The sequence below is a fragment of the Grammomys surdaster genome, unplaced genomic scaffold (assembly GCF_004785775.1).
Source record: "Grammomys surdaster isolate TR1022 unplaced genomic scaffold, NIH_TR_1.0 174, whole genome shotgun sequence".
NCBI lineage: Eukaryota > Metazoa > Chordata > Mammalia > Rodentia > Muridae > Grammomys > Grammomys surdaster.
This window is the reverse complement of record NW_021604622.1, coordinates 4843966-4866215: the sequence shown is the minus strand read 5'-3', so window position 1 is coordinate 4866215 and position 22250 is coordinate 4843966. Positions and strand designations below refer to the sequence as shown.

The window sequence follows — 22250 nt, the reverse complement described above, 5'->3', positions numbered from 1 at the left end:
TTTTTTTTTTTTAGTTGGAAAATAACTTTATTTGTTCTAGGGCATTGGCCAGAGTCCCCTTAGAACTTCTGAAACTGCTTCTTGGTGCCAGCAGCCTTGGTGACCTTGAGCACATTGAATCGTACAGTCTTGATCAGGGGCCTGCACTCTCCAACGGTGACAATGTCGCCAATCTGTACATCCCCGAAGCAGGGGAACAGGTGCACAGACATGTTCTTGTGACGCTTCTCAAAGCGATTGTATTTTCGGATATAATGGAGATAGTCCCGGCGGATGACAATGGTCCTCTGCATCTTCATCTTCGTCACGACACCAGACAGGATCCGACCTCGGATGGACACATTGCCGGTGAAGGGGCATTTCTTGTCTACGTAGGTGCCCTCGATGGCCTCTTTGGGCGTCTTGAATCCTAGACCGATGTTTTTGTAGTACCGAGGGAGTTTTTCCTTGTCAGTTTCTCCCAGCAAAACACGCTTCTTGTTTTGAAAAATTGTAGGCTGCTTTTGGTAAGGACGCTCCGTCTGAATGTCCGCCATCTTCCCGGCAGCTTGAGAAAAGGAAGGCTAGGCCCACTCCCGGCTTCCTTACTCACCACGCGAGGTCTTGAGCGGAAGTGGCCTTAGACCCTATTTCATTCTCAGAATTCCTCTGGCAGACCTAGTTACCACCTTCGTAATTGAAATTAAATCCAAATTTCAGGCATAAGTTCCACTCACTTCCAGTCCTGACTTAATGGATTGGTAAGCCTCCAATATAAATATTATTAAAAAGCAGAGGACAAGCCAAATCCCAGACAAAGTCAGAGTTGACAAACCTCTGCACTGATTTCTAGAGAGGATGCGACACTTTTTGGTAGGGATAAGCACATAATGTAGAAAGGGCAGGGCTAAAGATTACCTCTCCAGCTTCTACTTTCCATGACCCTACCTAGGAAGACTGTGGTAAGAAGAAGAAGAAGGGAAGACGAGCTGCAAGAAGAAAAAAGGGAGGTTTTTTTTCTCTTTCTGTTTTCAAGTACACAGCTAGAACTTTTAGAAGAGAAATCAGAATTTCCCCCAGACAGCTTTCTAAGACTCAAGATGTATCACAATCTAGAATTTGTCTCAGTTACTATTATGCAATACATAGTAGGAATACTGAGCAGTCGGCAAGCCCTGACCAGTGACCTCCATCATTTCCTGGACTCCTCCTTTCAGAAGCTGTAAAAAATCCTTACTGTATCTACTCTGTGTAAATATTGACAAGGAAACTCAGAGTGGAGAGTCTAGGATGCTTGTGCTTCTGGGACAGGTAGTGCTAAGAGTGTCTAGTATCATTCCTGTTGCTGTTATAAATTTCTCTGACCAAAATCAACTCAGTGAAGAAAGGGTTTGTTTGGCCTACAACTCCAGCTAACAATCTGTTATTACAACTCTGGGTTACAGTCTACTCTTGCAGAGATGTCAAGACAGGAACTCAACCACATCCACAATCAAAAGCAGAAAGGACAGAAGTACACAAGCCGCCAGCTTCCTTGCATTTTCTCAGCTGGCTTTGTCCTGTCTTGCATAGTTCACGTCCCCCTGCCTCAGGAATGCAGCAGTGTTCAATGGGCTAGGTGTTTCTACATCAACTAACAAAGACAACAGTTCCCCATACACATGCCCACAAGGAAATCTGATCTATGGAATCCTTCATTCTGGTTCTGTTCCTAGGTAATTCTATACTGCAAAGAGTTAGCTTTTAAAACTACCGGAGTAGTCATTACAGTACTGCTTCCCACCGGCTGAGAGCAGGGTTGACGGTGGGATGTTCGAGAGACTATAACCCTCAGAGTGTGCCCAACAACGGAGACCAGAGAGGGGAGCTAGTTCTTGAGAAAATGGAGCCTTTCTTCCAAGCTGCTCTGTGGTTTCCTTTACATTGACTTGTGTCAAGAATTTTAGATTTTTAAAAAGCAGCACCTCCAACAGGACAGATGCAAAGCAGTCAGAGGCATGCTTTAAACTCCTTAAAGAGGCCTCTTGGCTGACAGTATAAACTATGGGCGTCCTCAGGATCCCATCAGGGGCCTGGAGCAGGCGCTCCTATCGGGCAAAGCACATTTGGTGGGCGTGATTTTTCAAAGCAGACCTGGAGATAAACTCAGACAAGAGTGAGAACTTTTGGTCCCCGTGTTTGAAAACAGCACAGACTCATCAGTCCTGCACTCTATGACCTTGTTACTGTAACCTCTATTTTTTTCCAAAAAGGATAAAGAGGTAAAAATGTATCAAGAATTTATTTGATATATTAATGTTATCATCAGAGTTGTTAAAGGAAGCTTCTTTCCCCGTCCCCACCCCCAGGGGCAATGGCTGATGTAGAGACTCATAACTGACAATAAATGACTACTGGTTGTTCAGCTTTAAATGGCATAAATCAACCACACACACACACACACACGGGGGAGGGGGGAGAGACACACCGACACATGGACACATGGACACAAGGACACACAGACACACACACAGGGAAGAGAGAGGCAGGGAAGGGAGATAGAGCATGTGCTCAGAGATGGATAAAAGGACTAAAAATATGTAAAAGCCACAGAACACTGTGGACTTGGAGTGTTGTTGAACATGGAGTGTCATTAGACGCTGTCTTGTGGATGTGACATAACCATTACATTGGTAAAGGCACAGCAGCTGTGAGAATCTGCACAGGCTATGCCCAAGATCAAGCTCATCCACACCCCAGCATGTGTGGGGATGTCTTAGGGCCTCCACCTACAACTAAGAAGCTGTGGATAACGCATGACTGCTAGTAGGAGAGTCATTCTTTCTCTAATGGTGTAGCTACTGGGAGGTTGCCCATACCCTAATAAATAACCCTGGACCCATCCATGTTGATGGAAACAACCTTAAGTAAACTCAGTGGGTCATCAATAAAAAGGGCAACTAGAAAACATGACTCAATGCTTACAAAACTGCTGTGGAGCAGGAAAGTCACCTAAAAATTAGTTTGGTAGGTAGAATGGAGTTCCAGAAATTGAAGACAGAAAAGGGAAGAAAGTAGATATTTTATTGTGGGACTGCATAAGGGTATCCTGGGTCATGGCTGAGCAGTTGCCTAGAACCCTGAGACTCTGCATAAGAACCAGCAGGAGTTCGGCACACCCCAAGAACCCAGAGTCTTGAAAAGCAGTCCAGTCTCCATAGAATTACATTGTTCAGTCACATAGGCCAGACTATAGGCCTCAGGCCCTAGGGATTTACATCCTAATGAAGGCCAGACAGCCCCTCCCAAAGTGCACGGGTAGAGGGTGTGACTAGAGGCCTCAGGGCCTAGGGGTTTACATACTATTGAAGGCCAGAGGGCGGAGCAAATTAAGCATGCCTGAATAGATCCTCCCCCTGATGCTCCAGAGATACTCCCCCTTTCTCCCTCCCTATATAACTCGGAACTACCCTGAGTTTTAAGGGGGTACACCTAGATCCATCCACCATCTGCCATGACAATAAATCTTTCTGGAACCAAGGACTTCCTCGTGTCATTGGGCCTGCCACCGCCAAAGCCTCCAGGCTGCTGGAACCATAGATGTTCCTCCTGCATGTGAGACCAGCTGCATCGTGGAAACCCACTGGGACACCACCGCTTCGGCCTCTAATTTTTCCTTGCATTTTATCACTACCTTTATGGTTTTAGAGTTTGGACAGGAATATCATGAATGTAGTATTGATTGTGTATTATGATTTACAGTCAGGGGTATGTTTCAGTTTTTCTATCAATACTGTTAAATTTCATTACAGATTGAGTTTGTGTACAAAATTTGCAACCACCTATGCTTGAAATTAAAAATTAAATAATTTTCATAGTAACATAATGAACCTTCATAAAATATTGTGTGTCAAGTAATTATCTTTCACTTTCATCTCTCCATAATTTCTTCACTGAGATACCTCCAACTTCAGCAATGACAAATGAATAATTTATCCTATTGCCTCTCTTCCATTCCTCTTCCATTGCCTTCTCACAGTTTATGTACATGTTTACTTGATTCTAGTACTAAAAACATACGATTATTTTCAGTGAGATATATTCTGCTACTGTAATTCTTTTTTATGCTGTCCCTGAAGATGCTTCATCATTTTAGAACATCTCCCTTCCTCTTGGCACATGACACTCATCTTGAATTTACCATGTCTCAGTCATTAAATCACACACTTTAAGGCGTTTGAAGCTTAATGTTATTTAGTAGTAGGATATATGACGCAGTAGATTAAATGAGACAAAGGTTTCCTCTGCAAAGAAAGAGTAAAGCTATAAAGACTGGGTCTAGGAGAAGGTATCTAGAAGGCAGAATTGTCTAGGAAGGGTTGTTCCTAAGCAGAGAGTTCTGAGCTAAAAGAAAGTCAAGAAGACCAAGTGTTATACATGAGGTTTCCACAAAGGAGTAATCAAAACGTGAGGGCTAACTGCTAGGGTATCAGAAGAAAGAGATCTATGCTGTGGTGGGAAACCTTTTGAAAATTCAGAGCACCTCTACCAACACCAGTTTCACCCTTCGGCAGCACAATCATGCCTTAATGTCACGTTTCCTTCATCTTCTTGACTTTACTCAGACACCTGATCACAGCACCAAGAACCTTCCTACAAAGCCATATGGTACCCAGAGTGAACGCTACCAGGAACAGGATGACATCCAGCAAATACTGCTCATGCCATCACTGCTGGAAAGCATGGGGCTTGAGACGTCCTGTGCCTCCTGTCTTCAGGATGTGGTCTATCCAACCCACAAGCCCCTGGGCTGGAGGAACTGTGTGGGTGCGTCTGATCACTCTGGCAGCCATTGCTGCAGACTTGTACCTGTAGGTCAAAACAGAAGGGATGTTATCATAGTGATGTGTCAATATTTTGAGACCTCATTTCTTTCATTACCTCTGTACACACAAACACACACACACACAAAGGTGGGTTACATATTGATATGTACACACCTCCCATTAGTTAGATATACTTTAAAAGATTAATATAATCTTACTCAGATTAATGATGAATCCTAAAAGTACTAAGGGTATAAAAAAATTACTATTTCAGTACTAGACTGTACCTCTTCTATTAAATAATGGTAATGGTATAGTTGACATCATATTATGGAGCAGTTACTCTGTATCATTGTACATTGCCTCGTTTTCTCCATATAACACAGAATATCATATTGGTCAGAACTGGTTTTCCCAACTTAAGTTTCATATTTACACATTATGCATAGTAGTATCCCGTGGTTGGCTTAAGAATTCATTTTTCATTTTAATCATTGTGTGTGTACATGCATGTGAGCATGTAAGCATATGCATGTGTATATGTGCACATGAATGAAGCTTCCAGTGGAGGCCAGAAAAGGTTATTGTAAGAGTAAAAATTAAAAACAACTTGGCAAGGACCGCCGGACGGCTTGCTGAGCTTGCTGAGAATAGCCATAATAAAAATATCAAGCCCCTCTAGGGACAAGGTGACGAAAAATGTAGAAACAACCAAGGACATATCTTGACCAGTCTAAACATGCCCAAGTGAGTAATGGGCCACCTGGTGTTTATCCTAGAAGGTCTGAGGTTTCATGGTCAAAAATAGTGGGCCATCCAGCCTGTCAAAATGATTGCTTACTCAAAGTGCTGATGTTTGAAATATCCAATTATATGTAACCGCATCAGAATTTCCCGCTTTCCCCTTCCCCCCTTACACTGTTCCCTACAAAAGCCCCAAACTTTCTGGGGTCTTTGTCGATTCTCTCCCCTGCGTGGGATGCGTTTCGATCCGAGGGCCCTCGTTAGTAAACTGTCTTTTGCCATTTGCATCAAGTCAGTCTCTTGTGTCTCCTTGGGTGCGCGCTGATCAGGACTTGAGTTGGGGGTCCTCTTCGGGGGTCCTTACATTATCAGATCCTCTGGGGATGGATTTACAGGTGGTTGTGAGCCCTAGAGTATGTGAATAAGTTACCAAGCTCCAGTACTCTGGAAAAACAGCAAGGGCTGTCATCCACTGAGCCATCTCTCCAGAACCCTGTGCTGAATTTGAGTCTTGTTAGTTTGTCACTATTTCAAAATTATTTGGCTAAAGGATTCTCATATTTGCATTTTCACAAATTATAGAGCTGGCCCTAAAGATGCACAATATCATTTTTGTTCCAATCTAAAATACTTCTATTATGGTGTACAAAGAAGAATGCCCACTCAGACTTTAATAATCTGAAAATCTAATTGTTCTTCAGAAAATTAATCCACCACAACACATGAAACTGCAAATACTTACAACTGGCCTGAAACCTACCACCTCTTTAGGTCTTACATCTTCTGTTACATGGTTGTTTTTGTTCCCACTAACAAGACCTGCCTGAGTGTCTAATTAAAAAGGAACATACAAAGTTTGAATACTTGACTCAGCTTTCTGCCCTTAAAGCATCAATAAATTATTCATCCTCTCTTCTTTATAAAGGGAAAAATACTTGCTTTTCTTTAAAGGAGATCACTGGGTTCTGGTAGGAGGTATTCACCTTGAAGTGCCCAGGACCCATCTCATTGCATCAATGAATGGGAAACAATTAACAACCATTATAGTGGTGGCCCTTTGCTAGTCACTGAGAAGAAAGTGGAAGATAAGGGACTCACACTTTAGTTCACAGATTGCAATAAAGTACAAAGCATGCATTGGTGGTATAACAGTGAGCATAGCTGCCTTTCAATAAGGTACAAGCATAAAGGAAAATACAGAAAAATAGAATGTTTGTAGACCCTAAATGTTAAGATGGACAGAATTTATGTGGTAAGCTAGTGTGATAGGAGGCTGCTAGAAATAGAACCAATGAACTAGAAAGATAATATCAGAGGTAAGACTTGAATCTCATAGACAAACTATTCCCTAAAGAGACAGGGAGGAGCATTAATAGACAAAGTGAAAGGAGGAGGAGGAGGAGGAAGAGAAGGAGGAGGAGGAGGAGGAGGAGGAGGAGAAAGAGAGTGTGGTATGTTTGTAGAAGTGTAAGGCAACCCTCTGCCTCACATGGAATTCTTATTAAAGAAAATCATTATCTCAGTCACAGAGGCCCCATATATGTAGACACAAACTAGACAGTTATTCTCGGTGCCTCACTATAAAATTTCTGTAGTGTTACTTTTGGAGGACACAGGTCAGCTCTAGTATATTACACATAACTCTGTTTCCTGGATGACTCTTCTGTATTGGAAAATAGACTCTCTCATATTGCTCTTAGAGGACAGCTACATTCACCTTGAGGGTCACCACATGTGATAGCTACATACCTCTTGTATTCCACGACTTGTCTTATCTTTAGGATCAGTGTCTCCTCCTTGACATCCTTAGGCCGGATGGAAATTCCAAACTTTCTTGCTTCTACTTGGACCATGTTGTAAGGCTGATCTAAGTTGATTGGAATCCCAACGATGGAAACCCGAAGTTGAATGGTTTCTGTTACGCTGAGAACTCCTCCATGGGTAACAAACAGATGAACGCTTGGGTGGGCTGTTACAAAAGGAAAAAGGGTTCAACACTTTAGGTTGAAAAGTTTGGGAGGATGAGTTAAATTAGCACTTTGGAGAAAAATAATAAAAGCCAGTAAGACTCCCATGTATATTTGAGTAAAATCCACTGTGTATTATACTTTCTACAGTTGGAAGACTATGAATCAAGTAATAATGCAGCAGACATGTTTGTCTTTCTGAACCCTAATACCCGCCCCATGTTTCTTAAAAGAAATTAAGATAACTGTTGATAATTAAATTATTAATATCTCTCCCCCCTCTCTCTATATCTATATATATATATAGATATAGATATAGATATAGATATAGATATAGATATAGATATAGAGAGAGAATAATGTGTGTGTGTGTGTGTATGTCTCATAGAATCAGCTCATCTTCTTTAGAAAATACTATGCAGTTAAACTATATAGAAAGTTGCACCTTTGATGATTTTGAACCATTATCCTATGACCTCTTAATTATTAACTGTAGTGGTGAGAGATCTCCAAAAGCAGCTCAGAAACAAAGATTATCACTACCTCATATAAGGCCATCTCCATAAAACCAACACTAGCCCAATTCAATAGCCTACTTTGAGAGAACTCAACCTAGTGCTCCCATGACTTGCTAAAACTCCAAGCACTATTGGCACAAATGTTATGTAGTTATGAGTCTTCAAACCACTCCTGCATAAGAAGGGTTTTGATAAGAATATGTCCAGTTATTCCTGCTATATGACACATGCTTGACAGGTGCTAAACAGTTACCTAAAGACAGTAGCAGTACTCTCATATGTCCTTAGTCTGCTTGCCACCATGTATTACATTCAAAATGTCCCTTCAGGGCAGATAGAGTGCGGTCAACATGGTATGATAGAAGGTTATTATTCAGTGGAAACCTAAGCCTGGCATAATATGAAAAGAGAAAACAAACAGGCTTCTCTGGTGACTTTGAAAGTATGAATTTATTCTCCTAGCTCTATGGCTAGGTGTATCTTCTCTGTCCTCCAAGATCTTCCTTAAGACTATTAATAGTAGCTCCTTCTAATATTAGTTTACATCCCCATCTAGTTAGTGGGTCCTGGTGACTCTCACATATAGATGAGTGTGAAGAGAAGAGACATCTGTCCAGTTCTTACCTAGGAGGTCATTCTGAGGAAGTCATTCCATGATTTTCACATTTTTAGCCAACTTGATACCCTTGAAGGAGGTGGGCAAAGGCATTGTTCATCTCCTTGATGCTTTTCTTGGTCTTATAGAAGCTCAGTGTGGATCCCTGAGAAACAAGTACAAAATAAGAGTCTCCAGATGGAGAGAGAAAGAGAGAGAGAGAGAGAGAGAGAGAGAGAGAGAGAGAGAGAGAGAGAGAGAGAGAACAAAAAGGAGTCAATAGGGTTATGTGTGACAGTCTGGATGAGTGTGCCATGAAATTCAGGTGATGCATGAACATGCTTACCCATTAGCTACTTCTGCAAAGTGTCCTGAGCTACTTTCATAGTGCAGCGTCCTCTGCATTGTCTAGAGATCACTTGAGTAATTCTTATGGACATGTTTTCCATATAAACAATTTTGCTAATCAATGTGAGTTTGAAGAAGGTTTTAGAGTTTCAGCCAACACTGCAGCCTGCATCTCTCTCTCTCTCTCTCTCTCTCTCTCTCTCTCTCTCTCTCTCTCTCCCTCTCTTCTTCTTCTCTCTCCCTCTCTCTCTGCTCTTTCTATCTCTCTCCCTTTCCCTCTCCCTCTCTCTGTCTCGCTCTATCACTGTTTGTCTCTCTGACTCTGTCTCTCTGTCTCTCTATCTCTGTCTCTCTATCTCTGCCTCTCTTTCCCTCTCTCCCTCCCTTTCCCTCTCTTCCTTCCTCTCCCTCTCCCTCTCTCTCTCTCTCATTCTCTGCCTCTCTCTCTCTCTCCCTCTCTCTCTCTCTCTCTCTCTTTCTCTCTCTCTCATTCTCTGCCTGTCTCTGTCTCTCTCTGTCTCTGTCTCTCTCTCTCATACACACACACACACATACACACACACACACACACACACAAACACCTTATAATGTAAGTAGCATCAACAGTCACAGATCCTGGATATCTATGCCTAACAATATCTTATGGAATAAGGGTGCTGGGGTGACTTGGAATATCTTTCCTAACTGAGTTTCTGGTTGTAGTATCAGGGTCATACTCTCTGGACCATTTCAGGTCCTAGGAGCTATGAAAACTTTGGTATATTCCAAGGCTGGCCCCAGATGATGCTGTTTGGAAGTGCATATTGAAGTGTGCTATTTCAGAAGGGAAATCAAGCTATAAAATCCTGCAAGAACATGTCTCTCCTGAAAAGGGTGCCCAAGACAGCGTAAGGCTCCTCGGTACCCCCATATAACAAACCATTTGACATGTTTTGTTTCAGTGTTTCTTTATAATCAGAGTCTGACCATCATACTCCTTCCGCTGTATCAGTGGTTGCAGGTTAAAGCTGAAAATTAGAAATATTTGGGAAGATATGTTTAAAGCACTTAACAAAGACCTAAAACCTCAGACTTCAAACAGTATTGATTAATGCATTGAAATAATGGGGTTCTTACTGAAGAGAAATTAACTTCAGTATATCCACTCCAGAGGAAAAAAATCATGGTTACTATCAATACATTTTCAATCTTATTAGCTTCCATCATTCCTCCATTTTCACAGATCTTATCCATTAAACATTCATGCTCCAAGTCTTACTAATACAGTGTCCAGAATTTACCAATGTCTCTTTGTCTGAGTTACCTATTCTTGAAGTTTTATATAAGTGACATTTTGGATTGGGTTCTTTCACTTAGCATACCAGTTTTGGCTTACTTTGATTACAGTATATAATCAAACTTTATTTCTTAAGGCTGAAAATATCTGAGAGGGAGGGTGTGTGTGTGTGTGTGTGTGTGTTTCCATTTTCTCTTTTTAGCATGGGTACATTGGTTATTTCTGCCTCTCGAATATAATGAATATTACTATGATCATACATGCACAAGTATTTATTTGGATGATTTTTCAATTACTTAAAATATATATGTCTACTGCTACAATGGCATTATGGTATGGCAATTTTGTCTTTGGATATTGTATGATCTGAAAATCTTTTTTACACTAGTCTTATAGATTCATATTCCTAGAAATGGTGTACTTGAATTCAATTTCCCCTTGTTTGTTTCTGCATTTCTTGTCTTCTAATAAGAAAGTAAGGAATATTTTGCTTTCTAGGTTTATATCAGAATAATTATGACTTTATAGAATGAATTTTGCAATATTTCTACCCAAGCAACTTCTTCAGAGATTTTTTTTTTATGGTTTATCTCCATTTATTTAGGAAGTCTTTACATTTCATCATCAATATTTGTAGCTTACAATATTGAAATGTTTAATTTTATGGCTATTCTTATAAACATTAATATTGACTCTTACTTAAATACTTAGCTAACAAAATTGAAATCCTCAATTTTATGACTATTTTTATAAACATTGATATTGACTCTTACTTAAATACATAATTAAACAAAATACCTCATTAAACAAAGAAGAAGATTGCATGTTTTATATCATGCAGAATTTAAATATACACACTTAAATATCATAAAACTTTATTTAAAAAGTCATAGCCACAAGGTCAGAACTGGAGTTAGAAAAGGAGAGAGCCCACAGATAGCACACTGTCAGAGGTCCTTAATCCTAGGGTAGAAAAACTTCTGACTTTGTCTTTGCACAACTAAACATTGCATCTGAAATACTTTTCTTGCAACATCCTATTGTGTTCTCAGTATCCCTCTGGCAAACGGTAGTCACAGTCTGTGCCATCTGCCTGAAATCCAAGCAGAGACCTAAGGTTTCACTCACTTGGGAAACTGGCTGGACAGGTTTGTATAGTAAACCTCCCACATAGACAGTGTTGGGAAACAGGGGACAAGTGAAATCCAAGGAAAAGTCACAGTTAACAAACCACAGCTCAGCTTTCAGTAGAAGGTCAGATAAAACTGGCCAAGAGCCTTCTGCAAAATGCTCCTGGATGGTCTCATCATAATAAGAAAACATTTTCTTTTCCTTCATAGAGAAATCAAAGAACATCAGAAAGTTCTTCACTAGGCCCCAGAAGTCCATTTGGTCAGTTAGACAGAAACTGTACACTGGAACATAGGACAAGGGGCTTGGTAACCCAAAGTCCACAAAGCTAAATAGTGTGAGAAGGAAGGACACAAATTGTTTCCCTAGTTTCTCAGCAATGAGGAAAATGCAAGGATCTGTTGAATCCAAAAATAGTAGGTCAAAGTTCTCATGTGTTAAAGAACCCATGATATTCCTTCTGCTTAACAGCTCACTGCATAAAATCGCCAAATATTTAAGTAGTTTGGCATAGCTGTAGAATTCTTCTCTGTGAAAAAAAAATTTAAAAGCTTGTAGGGTATATTCATTTCAAAGTATTTCCATTACTCTCCAACAACTGTCCTAGGACTGGCCATTCTTGCAGTTATTTCTACTCAAAATCTCATAATCTCCTCATAATCCGCACCTCATCTCTCTCGTCCATAGTCCCTGGTGTTTACAATGTTCACAATGTTACAATATATTTCCAGTATATATTGGAACCTATCAGCAACCATATCTAACCTCAGAATTCTGTGTTTTGTTCACATTTATGTAATGCTCTCATTAACCCTTGAGAAGTCAATTACATTTCAAATCACTATAATGCCTTCTTGCAAAACTGGTAAATAACTTCATAGCAATTTCTAAGGAATCAATCATATGCTCTTTTCCACAATGGGTTGAACTGTCTCACACACACAAAAAAATCTGATTATAACATTGAGTGCAAAATATTAGCCAAATAACAGACTTCCAGAGCTCTGTTATAAAATAAATATTAAAAACAAATTCAAATAAATCTATATCTTGAGGCTTAATTTTACATTTATGCATCATGCTGTCTCAAATATTTAAGAACACAATGCTAAAAAGTGTCTTAAATTCTTGCCTAAGACACTATAGCAGAAACCCTTTTCCCTCAGTAGTTTTCCATCATTGCCTATAAAGAGAATGATCTAGTTCTATAACAAGGAAGACTATGAATAGCTACAAATGATCCAGGTACTCTTGAAACCATGGCATTTCTCATCCAAGATGGAATGAGAGACTCAGTCTCTCAGAAAACCCATTACTTGGACAGTAATTTAAACTATCATTTTATATGAGGAGAATACAATTTGAGAACTCAGAAACATTCTTGTGTCTACAGTCCTTAGAATCTACAATGCCTTTGTTATGGTTTCTTCCCAGGTGTTTCATCCTGAAGGTCTGAGCCTTGGTGTGGTTGTGTAGAGCCTACACAAAGAGCCTAGAGTGAGTCAATAAAAACCCAGCTCCTAGAACTGACTATAGTAGTTCTTCTGGTACTCTGAGTAAGTTCCCATAGCTGACCTATAAGAAAAAGAACCAAATAGTGCCCACCCATTTTGGCATCTTGTTTTGCCATGGGATTTTGTCGTTTCAACTATGCTGCCACAATACTGATACCATAATGTCCTACTGGAATGAAATGGTGTTGGTGACGTTATCTGAAATGTTCAGAACTGTGAAATATGTCAACCTTTTAGGTTTACAATGTAATACAATAGACTTTGTATAAGTATAGAAAAGTGAGGCCATTTTAATTAAGAGAAACATAAACAAACATCTATATTGTAGAAGATGGAAATGATTCTCTTAGATTAAAAACAATGTTAGGCTCACTTTTACTGTGTCATCAGTGTATTTGAGTTTAGTAGGAGGTTTTAAAACAGGAAATATCAGTTGGTAGAGGATTTCTATGAATTAAGGATGATGTGTGAGGGCCAGACAGCTCTTTCTCTACCATGGGTTGTTAAAAGTGTCTTGCCTGGTTTTGTGTGAAGAAGATTGTATTCAAAGACCATGGATGTTGTAGTGTAGATAAGGTCTAGAAAAACAAAAATCTTCCTCTTTCTACAGATTTATCGTAATTGTAAAGAAAACTAGTCAACAGACTGAATGACTAGACATGAAATGCTCTTTCATTATACCTACCTAATCGTGTGTCTGTCTTCTATTCTTCATGACAACATTCATTCAATACCTATCTCTCTACTGTTCATTATACAAATCATCCAACCCCACATCTCTTCATTCACCAATTCATCCTCTTCTGTTAAACTATTTTTTTAAATTTTTATTGATTCCTTGTGAGTTTCACATCATGTACCTTAACTCCATTTTCTTTCCTTCCCCCATATCTGCCCTCTGACCTTGAAACCTCCTTCCCAAAAGAATTTTTTTTTAAAAAATTAAAAATTTATAAAACAAAACATAAAAAACATATCTTGCTGTGGAAGCTATAGTGTGTCACAGTATGTCCTGCAGTATACCATTTTGTCCACACATCTTTACATGTGAATATTCATCGCAATGAATCATTGGTCTGATTCAAGAACTCTGGCTTCTACTACACTGTCAATCCTGGATCCTCATTGAGACTCCTCTCAGCTATCCTGTTGTTGCCCTGTTTCCTGAAGATCCTGTAACTTTGATTCTACAAGACTGGCCCCTACACAGGATCTACTAGTTCTTAAATAAGTTAGATTTTGGGTTGGGCCAGCTGTAGGTCTTGGATCTGGGTATGGGTGGTAGCTGAGCTGGTCTACCCGCTAACTCTTCTGTACCCATACCACTAGGGTGAACTCTCCAGCACTGCCCTAGGTAGCTCACCAATGTCACAGAGGGCAAGGGGTAGGGACAGCTCTCCTGCTCTCACATCCTGGGGGCCAGCTCTTCTGCACCCATACCACCAGAGCCAACCCTACTGTACTGCCCAGTTGAGGCACAGTGCTCTCGAGCAACCCATGAAGGGCAGGGACAGTTCTCCAGATGCCATAACCAATGAGAGATGGGGCCAGCTCTGCATAGCCCTTGGACATCAGCATGGTTCCAGGCAGCAGCCCATACCAGGGATGTCTGTGTGGTCTTTAGTGGTAATATGAGACACAAACATCAACATAGACTCCTGCAACAGCATGGCTAAGGACCCAGACATGGTCCTCAGGGGCAGCACAGGCTGGAACTTCACCATGGCCTCAGATGGTAGAGAAGGCTACTCACATCGGGCTATTCATCTCCCCTCGCCCTTGTCTCCAGTCCCACCTCACTTCATAGTGCTCAAACCACTCTGCTTCTCTTTCTCTCCTATCTCTCTACCACATACTTGCACATCGCGATGCACAGTGCACAAGGCCATGCGGCTGGCAAGCATCAGGATAGCTTACGCTCACCGGTGCCATATGGCATGGTGGTAGGCTAGCCTCTGGGTGTCCTTTGCCTGCCTGCTTTTAAACTTATTTTAAGTAGTGCCCATCCCTTTATTTATTTAAAAAGTTAATAAAATCAAATTACCTGCCATTGAAGGCTTCCGTTATATAGAGTTCAAAATGCTTTGCTAATTTTCTTAGTTGATCTTTAGGTGGGAACCAATAAATAACACGATATGGTTTTTCCTTTTCTTTAAATGAAAGAAGACACTGATTGGTTAAGGAATAAATACGCCACAACATATGAGTTAACAATAGCATCCTAATAATAAAACTTCTACTCTAGTATTTATTTATAGAAGTTTGCATGTTTTAATTTCTGTTGTCATGAGTTCATCATACATAATGGGGGTGTTATAAAAATATTTAGAGGTGTAGAGAGATAGATGAGATGGTGAAGTGCTTGCTGCACAAACAAGAACCTGACTTTTGATCCAGAACCCACATAAGAAAGCCAATACTGTCAGATTTGCCTGCAATCCTATCAGCAGTCTGGCTTCATGATCAATAAAAGACTCAGCCAAAAATAGGTTAGAGAGTGGTTAAGCGAGACCCATGGCATCAACCTCTGGCCTATACTCATACGCATACATTACTTCCTCTCCATATACACACAAACACACATACACACAGAAACACAAATACATAAATACATACAAAGAAAAAAGAACTTTTCAAACACTATATTATATGTTTTGGCCACATTCACTTTACAAACCCTTCCCCATTATGCCCCATCTCTGGCTTCAAGTCTCCAGACAGTCTCACTTTTAACTTCATGTAAAATTATATATATTTGCCTATATAATATATTACATATATGTGATATATATGTATGTATATATACATATATATGTATATATTATATTAAATCTGTAATCCACAAAGAAGAAAAAAATATATCTAGTATTTGTCTTTATTCTTTCAATGCTATAATTTCCAGTTAAATCTGTTCTTATGAAAGTGGAATGATTTCATTCTTTAATAAATAAAATAAATATAAATAAATAAATAAATGAAATGGACATATTTTTGTGTGCATACCTATTACCAGACAACTAGGAGAATTTTAACTTTGACTGTTAGAAATAATGGTCCAATAAATGCATAAGCAAATATCTATGTGGAATATTCACTTAAAATCTTCTGTGCACATATCCCAAAATTTTATAGTTGGGTCATATGGTAATTGTATTTTTTGAGGACCCTACATGTTCATAGTGAGTGAACAAATTTACATTCCCACTAATACTATATGAGGGTTCCTTTACCTCACATCCTTACCAGTGAATTTTGTTTTTAGTGGTAGCTATTCTCCCTTCAATAATATAAAATTAATCTGGATTCAGTTTGATTTTGAATTACCCTGATGACTAGAGATGTCCAATAGCTTTTCATATGTCAACTGACATTTATATGTCTTCTTTTAAGGAGTTTTTCATTAATTAGTCCATTTATTAATTGAACTTCATGGTTTATTGGTACTCAATGTTTTCAATTATTTTATATTCTAGATATTTACAATCTCAGACATTGCAAATGTTTACTACTACTTTGTAGTTGTTCCCTCAGTTGTTTACTTTGCTGAGCAGAAGTTGTTGATAGATGGTGACAAATAGGTAAGTCCTGACTTTATAATCTAAGACATTATAGTCTGTGGCTTTTGATTGGAAATTTGCATCTGTTAGCATTAATAGTTAATGCTGAAACATCTGCGTTTATTTCTGTCACTATGTTGTTCTTGTAATATTTGGCATGTCCTAATTTTTATTTACTTACCTGTTCTAGTGCAATTTATTCTTTCTCCTTGAATGTGTTGCTCTTTCTCTGCATTATATATTATTATTCTTTCAAGTGCCCTTTGCAGTCCTGGCTTAGCGGTCAAGAGTCCCTTAGTTGTCATAGGAAGACTTTCTTTCTCTTCCAACTATAAAAGATATTACTAGGTATCCTAATCTACATTGACAGTTATTGCCATTCAGAGTGAGACTACACTGTTTCTTGCTTGTTGAGAAATATACTCTTAAAGCCGGGCGGTGGTGATTAACGCCTTTAATCCCAGCACTTGGGAGGCAGAGGCAGGCGGATTTCTGAGTTCGAGAGTTCGAGGCTAGCCTGGTCTACAGAGTGAGTTCCAGGACAGCCAGGGCTACACAGAGAAACCCTGTCTTGAAAAACCCAAAGAGAGAGAGAGAGAGAGAGAGAGAGAGAGAGAGAGAGAGAGAGAGAGAGAGAGAGAAATATACTCTTTTACATAAGCTTGTGTGTATCTCTCCCAGCTTTCAATATTATTTTTTTCTCTGCAGACTTAGTGTTTTAGCTTTAATCTGATGTAATTTTTGTCCTGTTTGTTTGGCCTTCCATGTCCTTCCTAGATCTAGATAACCATCTCCTTTCCAATAACTGGGAAAGTTTATTAAAAGTATTATTGAGCTTTTTCTGACTCTTTCCGGACACTCAAGATGTCGAAGCGAGGACGTGGTGGGTCCTCCGGATTTCCCTGGGTCTTCCGGTAGGAGCTGTGATCAACTGTGCTGACAACACAGGAGCCAAAAACTTGTATATCATCTCTGTGAAGGGAATCAAGGGACGGCTGAACAGACTTCCTGCTGCTGGTGTGGGCGACATGGTGATGGCCACAGTTAAGAAAGGCAAACCAGAACTAAGAAAAAAGGTACATCCAGCAGTGGTGATTCGACAACGAAAGTCATATCGAAGAAAAGATGGGGTGTTTCTGTATTTTGAAGATAATGCGGGGGTCATAGTAAACAATAAAGGGGAGATGAAAGGTTCTGCTATCACAGGTCCAGTTGCAAAGGAGTGTGCAGACTTGTGGCCCAGGATTGCATCCAATGCAGGCAGCATTGCCTGAGTCTCCAGTGTATTTGTAAAATATATTCATTAAAGTCTTTGCTCTGAGAACTGGTCTTCTTGACACCTTTACCAGTATCAGCTTTGCAGAAGGAAACTTGTAAATTTCAGCTCTGGGCATGACCTTGCAAAACTTTACCTTCCAGATTAAGTAAGGATTATCTTTAGGGGCTGATGGATCTATAAAGACCATTCATTAGCTGTTCTCGAGAGGACAGGGGGTCCATGTCTCAGTGCCCATATGGTGACTAACTCCAGTTGGAAAAAAAAAAAATCAAGGCCCTCTTAGGTTCCTCCTGGGCCCAGGCACATGGTATGCAGATAAACATACAAGCAAAAAATGCCTGTACAATAAATTGTCTTTGTGTTTCGGGTCCCTAAAATAAATTGTGGTGTTCATCCTTATTATAAAAAAAAAAAAAAAAAATGTATTATTGAGGTCTCTACTTTGCACCTCTCCTTCTTAGATCCAGAAAGGTTTTGGCATAGTCAATGGGTATTTTATGTTTAGAATCATGTCATCTGAATTGAAGCAGGGGCTGTCTCTGACTCTGTTGCCTGCCATTGGATCCCTTACCTAAACTGCCTAGTTGGGCCTCAGCAGGAGAGGATGTGCATAGTCCTGATGGAACTAGATATCCCAGGGTGAGGTAGTACCCAAGGGGGCTTCCCCTTCTCAGAGGAGAAGTGAAGAGGGTAACGGAGGGAGGGATTTGAAAGCATGGGCCTGGGAGGAGAGAAGGAAGGCTGTAACTGGAATGCAAAGTGAATTTAAAAATTATTTAAAACGGAAGAAAAAAAAAGAATCGTCATCTGAAAATAGAGATAGTTTAACTTCTTTCCAGTTTTAATTAATAAATGGTTTAGATCACCATTTTGGAAGCTGAAAGTACAAGGTTGTAAACTGACTGGCCTTTGATGATGACCTTCTGACTAGGTCACAATAAAGGACCCACTATCACATGACAGAAATCATGGTAGAATGAGAGAACTATATGCATACATACATACATACATACATACATGCATACATATGTGTGTTTGTAACAACCATTAATAAAAAAAAAGAGGCCATGTACTTGAAAGACAGCAAGGAGAGTTATGTGGGAGATGTCTTTAGTCACTGCTCTATCATTATTTAGAGAAACCATGATCATGGCAACTCTTAAAAGGAAGGATTTGATTGAGAGCTTGCTTACAGTTTTAGAGCCTTAATCCATTATTATAATGCCAGAGATCATGGTAGCTGGCCAGCACTGGAGCAGTAGCTGAGACCTCTATACATCCTGATCTACAGACAAAGAGAGAGAGCCTGGGCCTGGTGAGGGCTTTTGAAATCTCAAAGCACACAGCAGAAACAGACTTCCTCCAACAAGACCACACTTACTCAGACAAGGCCATATCTCCTAATCCTTTGAAACTATTCCACTCTCTGGTGACCAAGTATTCAAATATATGAGCTTATGGGGGCCATTCTTATTCAAACCACCACAAGAGGGTTTAAAGGGAGGAAGGGAAGAGAGAAATGGTAATTACATCATAATATCAAAAAAAATGCAGAATTTAAAAGAAGAAGAGGAGGAAGAGAAGGAGGAAGAAAAAGAAGAAATAGACAAAGGAAAGACCAGGTCCCCTCTTCCTAAAAATGCACTCAAAATGAAAAATAATCTTTTCTCCCATAACCAAAATAATCCTTTACCATCATGAATTAGTAGCTTTCTAATAGAATCCACCTCTTTTTTTTAAAAAAATCAAATCGTAATTTTTACTTATTCACACAGGAGTTATAAATACAAAAAGGCAGGACGTGGGGAAGGGGATGTCACCGTAGTGTGGGTGTTCAGGGGGAGTACAGATATCTTTCAGAACAGGGTATTGGCTGTAGAACCCACCTCTTAAGATAAATTCTTCTTAATTAAGTTATATAGAAGTCCAAGCTCCTGGACCATGAAGGATTTGAGTATCTACTCTATACACATGAAATCATAGCAATAAGTATAATTGAACTCCAAGAATAGAGTCTAATGTAATTTCTTTTTTTTTTAAAGATTGTTTTATTTATTTATTATATGTAAGTACACTGTAGCCATCTTCAGACACCCATATGAGGGCATCAGATCTCATTGCAGATGGTTGTGAGCCACCATGTGGTTGCTGGGATTTGAACTCATGACCTCTAGGAGAACAGTCAGTGCTCTTAACCACTGAGCCATCTCACCAGCCCCTAATGTAATTTCTAAAACTTAAAAAACACACACACACAAAATGTCATTCAGTCTATACAATAACTTATGTCATATATAATTACTTATGTCAGAAGTCAAGCTGGTACCTAAGTAAAATCTCCATCCCTACTGACTTGCTTTCATGGTGATACAAGATACTCTGTACAGTCCTAAAGAAGAAAGTTCATCACCAGTGTCATCCAGCTACAAATTCTGTGACCTCCAACAGCAACCAGCCTGCAAGATATACTGGTGCAATGTTAAACAAATGTTATGGGACTAAGCAACCCCTTTTGGATTGAATTTACCATTCTATAAGATGGAGCCCATATCTGACACAGCTAGAGAAACCAAGAACCAAAGATTAGCCTGATCATGGGAGGCCTCAAGCAAAGCCTACTATTATTCTGCTAAATGAACACGGTAATAATGAATCTTCATGGCATACTGTGATCCTCATAGATCAGTGCCTAGCTCAGCTCTCACCAAAGAAGCTTCTTCTTGCAGTATGTAACAATTAATGCGAAAATCCATAACAGTGTGCCAGGGACTTTGGAGCACTCAGTCCTAAATGGGTTATCTTCATTAAAGCCCTCTCCTCAAGACTCAGGGTTCTAAGCATCTGAAAAGACAAAAAGCTTATGAGAGCCAGAGGTGGTGCCTGACTTCTTAGGAAACAGTGTCTTCCAGACACCACAGAACTGATACACACATGAACTCACCGAGACTGTGGGAGCACATAACCAACCTGCACAGGTTGAAGCCAGACAGGATCTTAACACTGAGAGGGGAAATGGTCAGGGGAACTCATCCCTAACCAAGAAGCTATCTGAAATTGATACTCACTGCAAAGGGGGGAATACGTTTTCTTCAGTGGAATGTCACTGGGTATATCATTCCCACTCCAGAGTAGGTACTGTTCCCAGGAGTAATTGGAAAAAAAAAACCCTCCAAGTCTTGTTTTGCTTTGTTTTTATGGAATCTATGTTTCATTTTGTTTTATTTGGGCACTTTTTCCTCATATTGTTTTTTGTTTGTTTTCATTATCAGGGTTTTTTATCTTGTTCTGAGAGAGAAAGAACATGAAGTTGAGTATGTAGGGAGGTAGGCAGGATCTGGAAGGAGTTGGAGGAGGGGAAGACATGATCAAAATATATTAAACTCAAGTGACAGCGGATGCTGGTGAGGATGTGGAGAAAGAGGGACACTCCTCCATTGCTGGTAGGATTGCAAGCTCATACAACCACTCTGGAAATCAGTCTTTTTGTTCCTCCAATAAATAGTTCTACCTGAGGACCCAGCTATACCATTCCTGGGCATGTACCCAAAAGATGCACTAACATATAACAAGGACACATGCTCCACTATGTTTATAACAGCCTTATTTATAATAGCCAGAAGCAGGAAACAACCCAGATGTTCCTCAACAGAGGAATGAATGCAGAAAATGTGGTATATTTATACAATGGAGTACTGCTCAGGCATTAACAACAATGACTTCATAAAAAGAGTCCCCATTTTCCTCTCCCCCTCTGTAGCAGGATACTTATTCTGCTACAGTGTATTTTCTGTAGAGCTTGGTGATTAGGCAGAAGAAGAGAAGGTGGAGCTGGAAGAGAAAGAGAGGAAGCAGAGGGGAGAAAAAGAGGAAGGGGAGGAGAAGAAGGAGGCTAGCGGCCATGGAGAACCACAGATGGGTCGAAAGCTGTCCTGGGTAGCGACTTCTATCAAAATGTTATATATTGAGTAACAACTCTAATTGTGTGAGCATCTTGTTGATCGAGCATTTCTAAATATATAAATCCTTTAGATAATCATTAAGCTTTAAGAGTCTCATTTCTACCGGGTACTGCGAGGATGGCAGATATTGTCTGGGGTTCTGCCAAGCTTTGTGGACGCAGCGTGGGGGATTGGCAGAGTCATCCCCCTCGCTGGCATCTTATGGCTGCCAGGACCTGCGCATCTAGCTAGCCGGAGCCCCTGTCAGAGCCAAGAAGCAGTGGGAACATGGTTCCTGGGCAGGAACCAGACGGACAAGGCACCGGTTTTCTAAACATCTCCCCCTACCCCTCCTCTCTTCTTTCCAGGCCCCTACCTTCCTGTACCTCCCGTGATTATTTTGTTCCCCCTTCTAAGTAGGACTGAAGTATCCACATTTTGGTCTTCCTTCTTCTTGAGCTTCATGTGGTCTGTGAGTTGTAAAAAAAATAAAAATAAAAATAAAAAAAACCTTTTGAGGAAGTTGTTTCAGCACAAAATATTCAACGATCTTCTTGGGGATGCATAATGAACTTGCCAGTTTTACTCTATACATTCAT

At 40.0% G+C, this 22250-nt stretch overlaps 1 protein-coding gene and 2 pseudogenes across 1 annotated transcript; 1 reads left to right on the top strand and 2 right to left on the bottom strand.

Annotated features, from left to right (window-relative positions):
* LOC114621434 (40S ribosomal protein S11-like) lies at positions 1-536 on the bottom strand. The gene has a single exon (XM_028767702.1). It carries the CDS (start codon positions 534-536, stop codon positions 60-62), a length of 477 nt encoding a protein of 158 aa, XP_028623535.1. The 3' UTR covers positions 1-59.
* A 4014-nt stretch (positions 537-4550) lies between these two features.
* LOC114621293 lies at positions 4551-16739 on the bottom strand (annotated as a pseudogene).
* A 559-nt stretch (positions 16740-17298) lies between these two features.
* LOC114621385 lies at positions 17299-17758 on the top strand (annotated as a pseudogene).
* Positions 17759-22250: the final 4492 nt, after the last annotated feature.

Bases quoted from the DNA above. Each gene is read 5' to 3' on its own strand.
- LOC114621434 (XM_028767702.1), bottom strand. From the start codon at position 536: ATGGCGGACATTCAGACGGAGCGTCCTTACCAAAAGCAGCCTACAATT.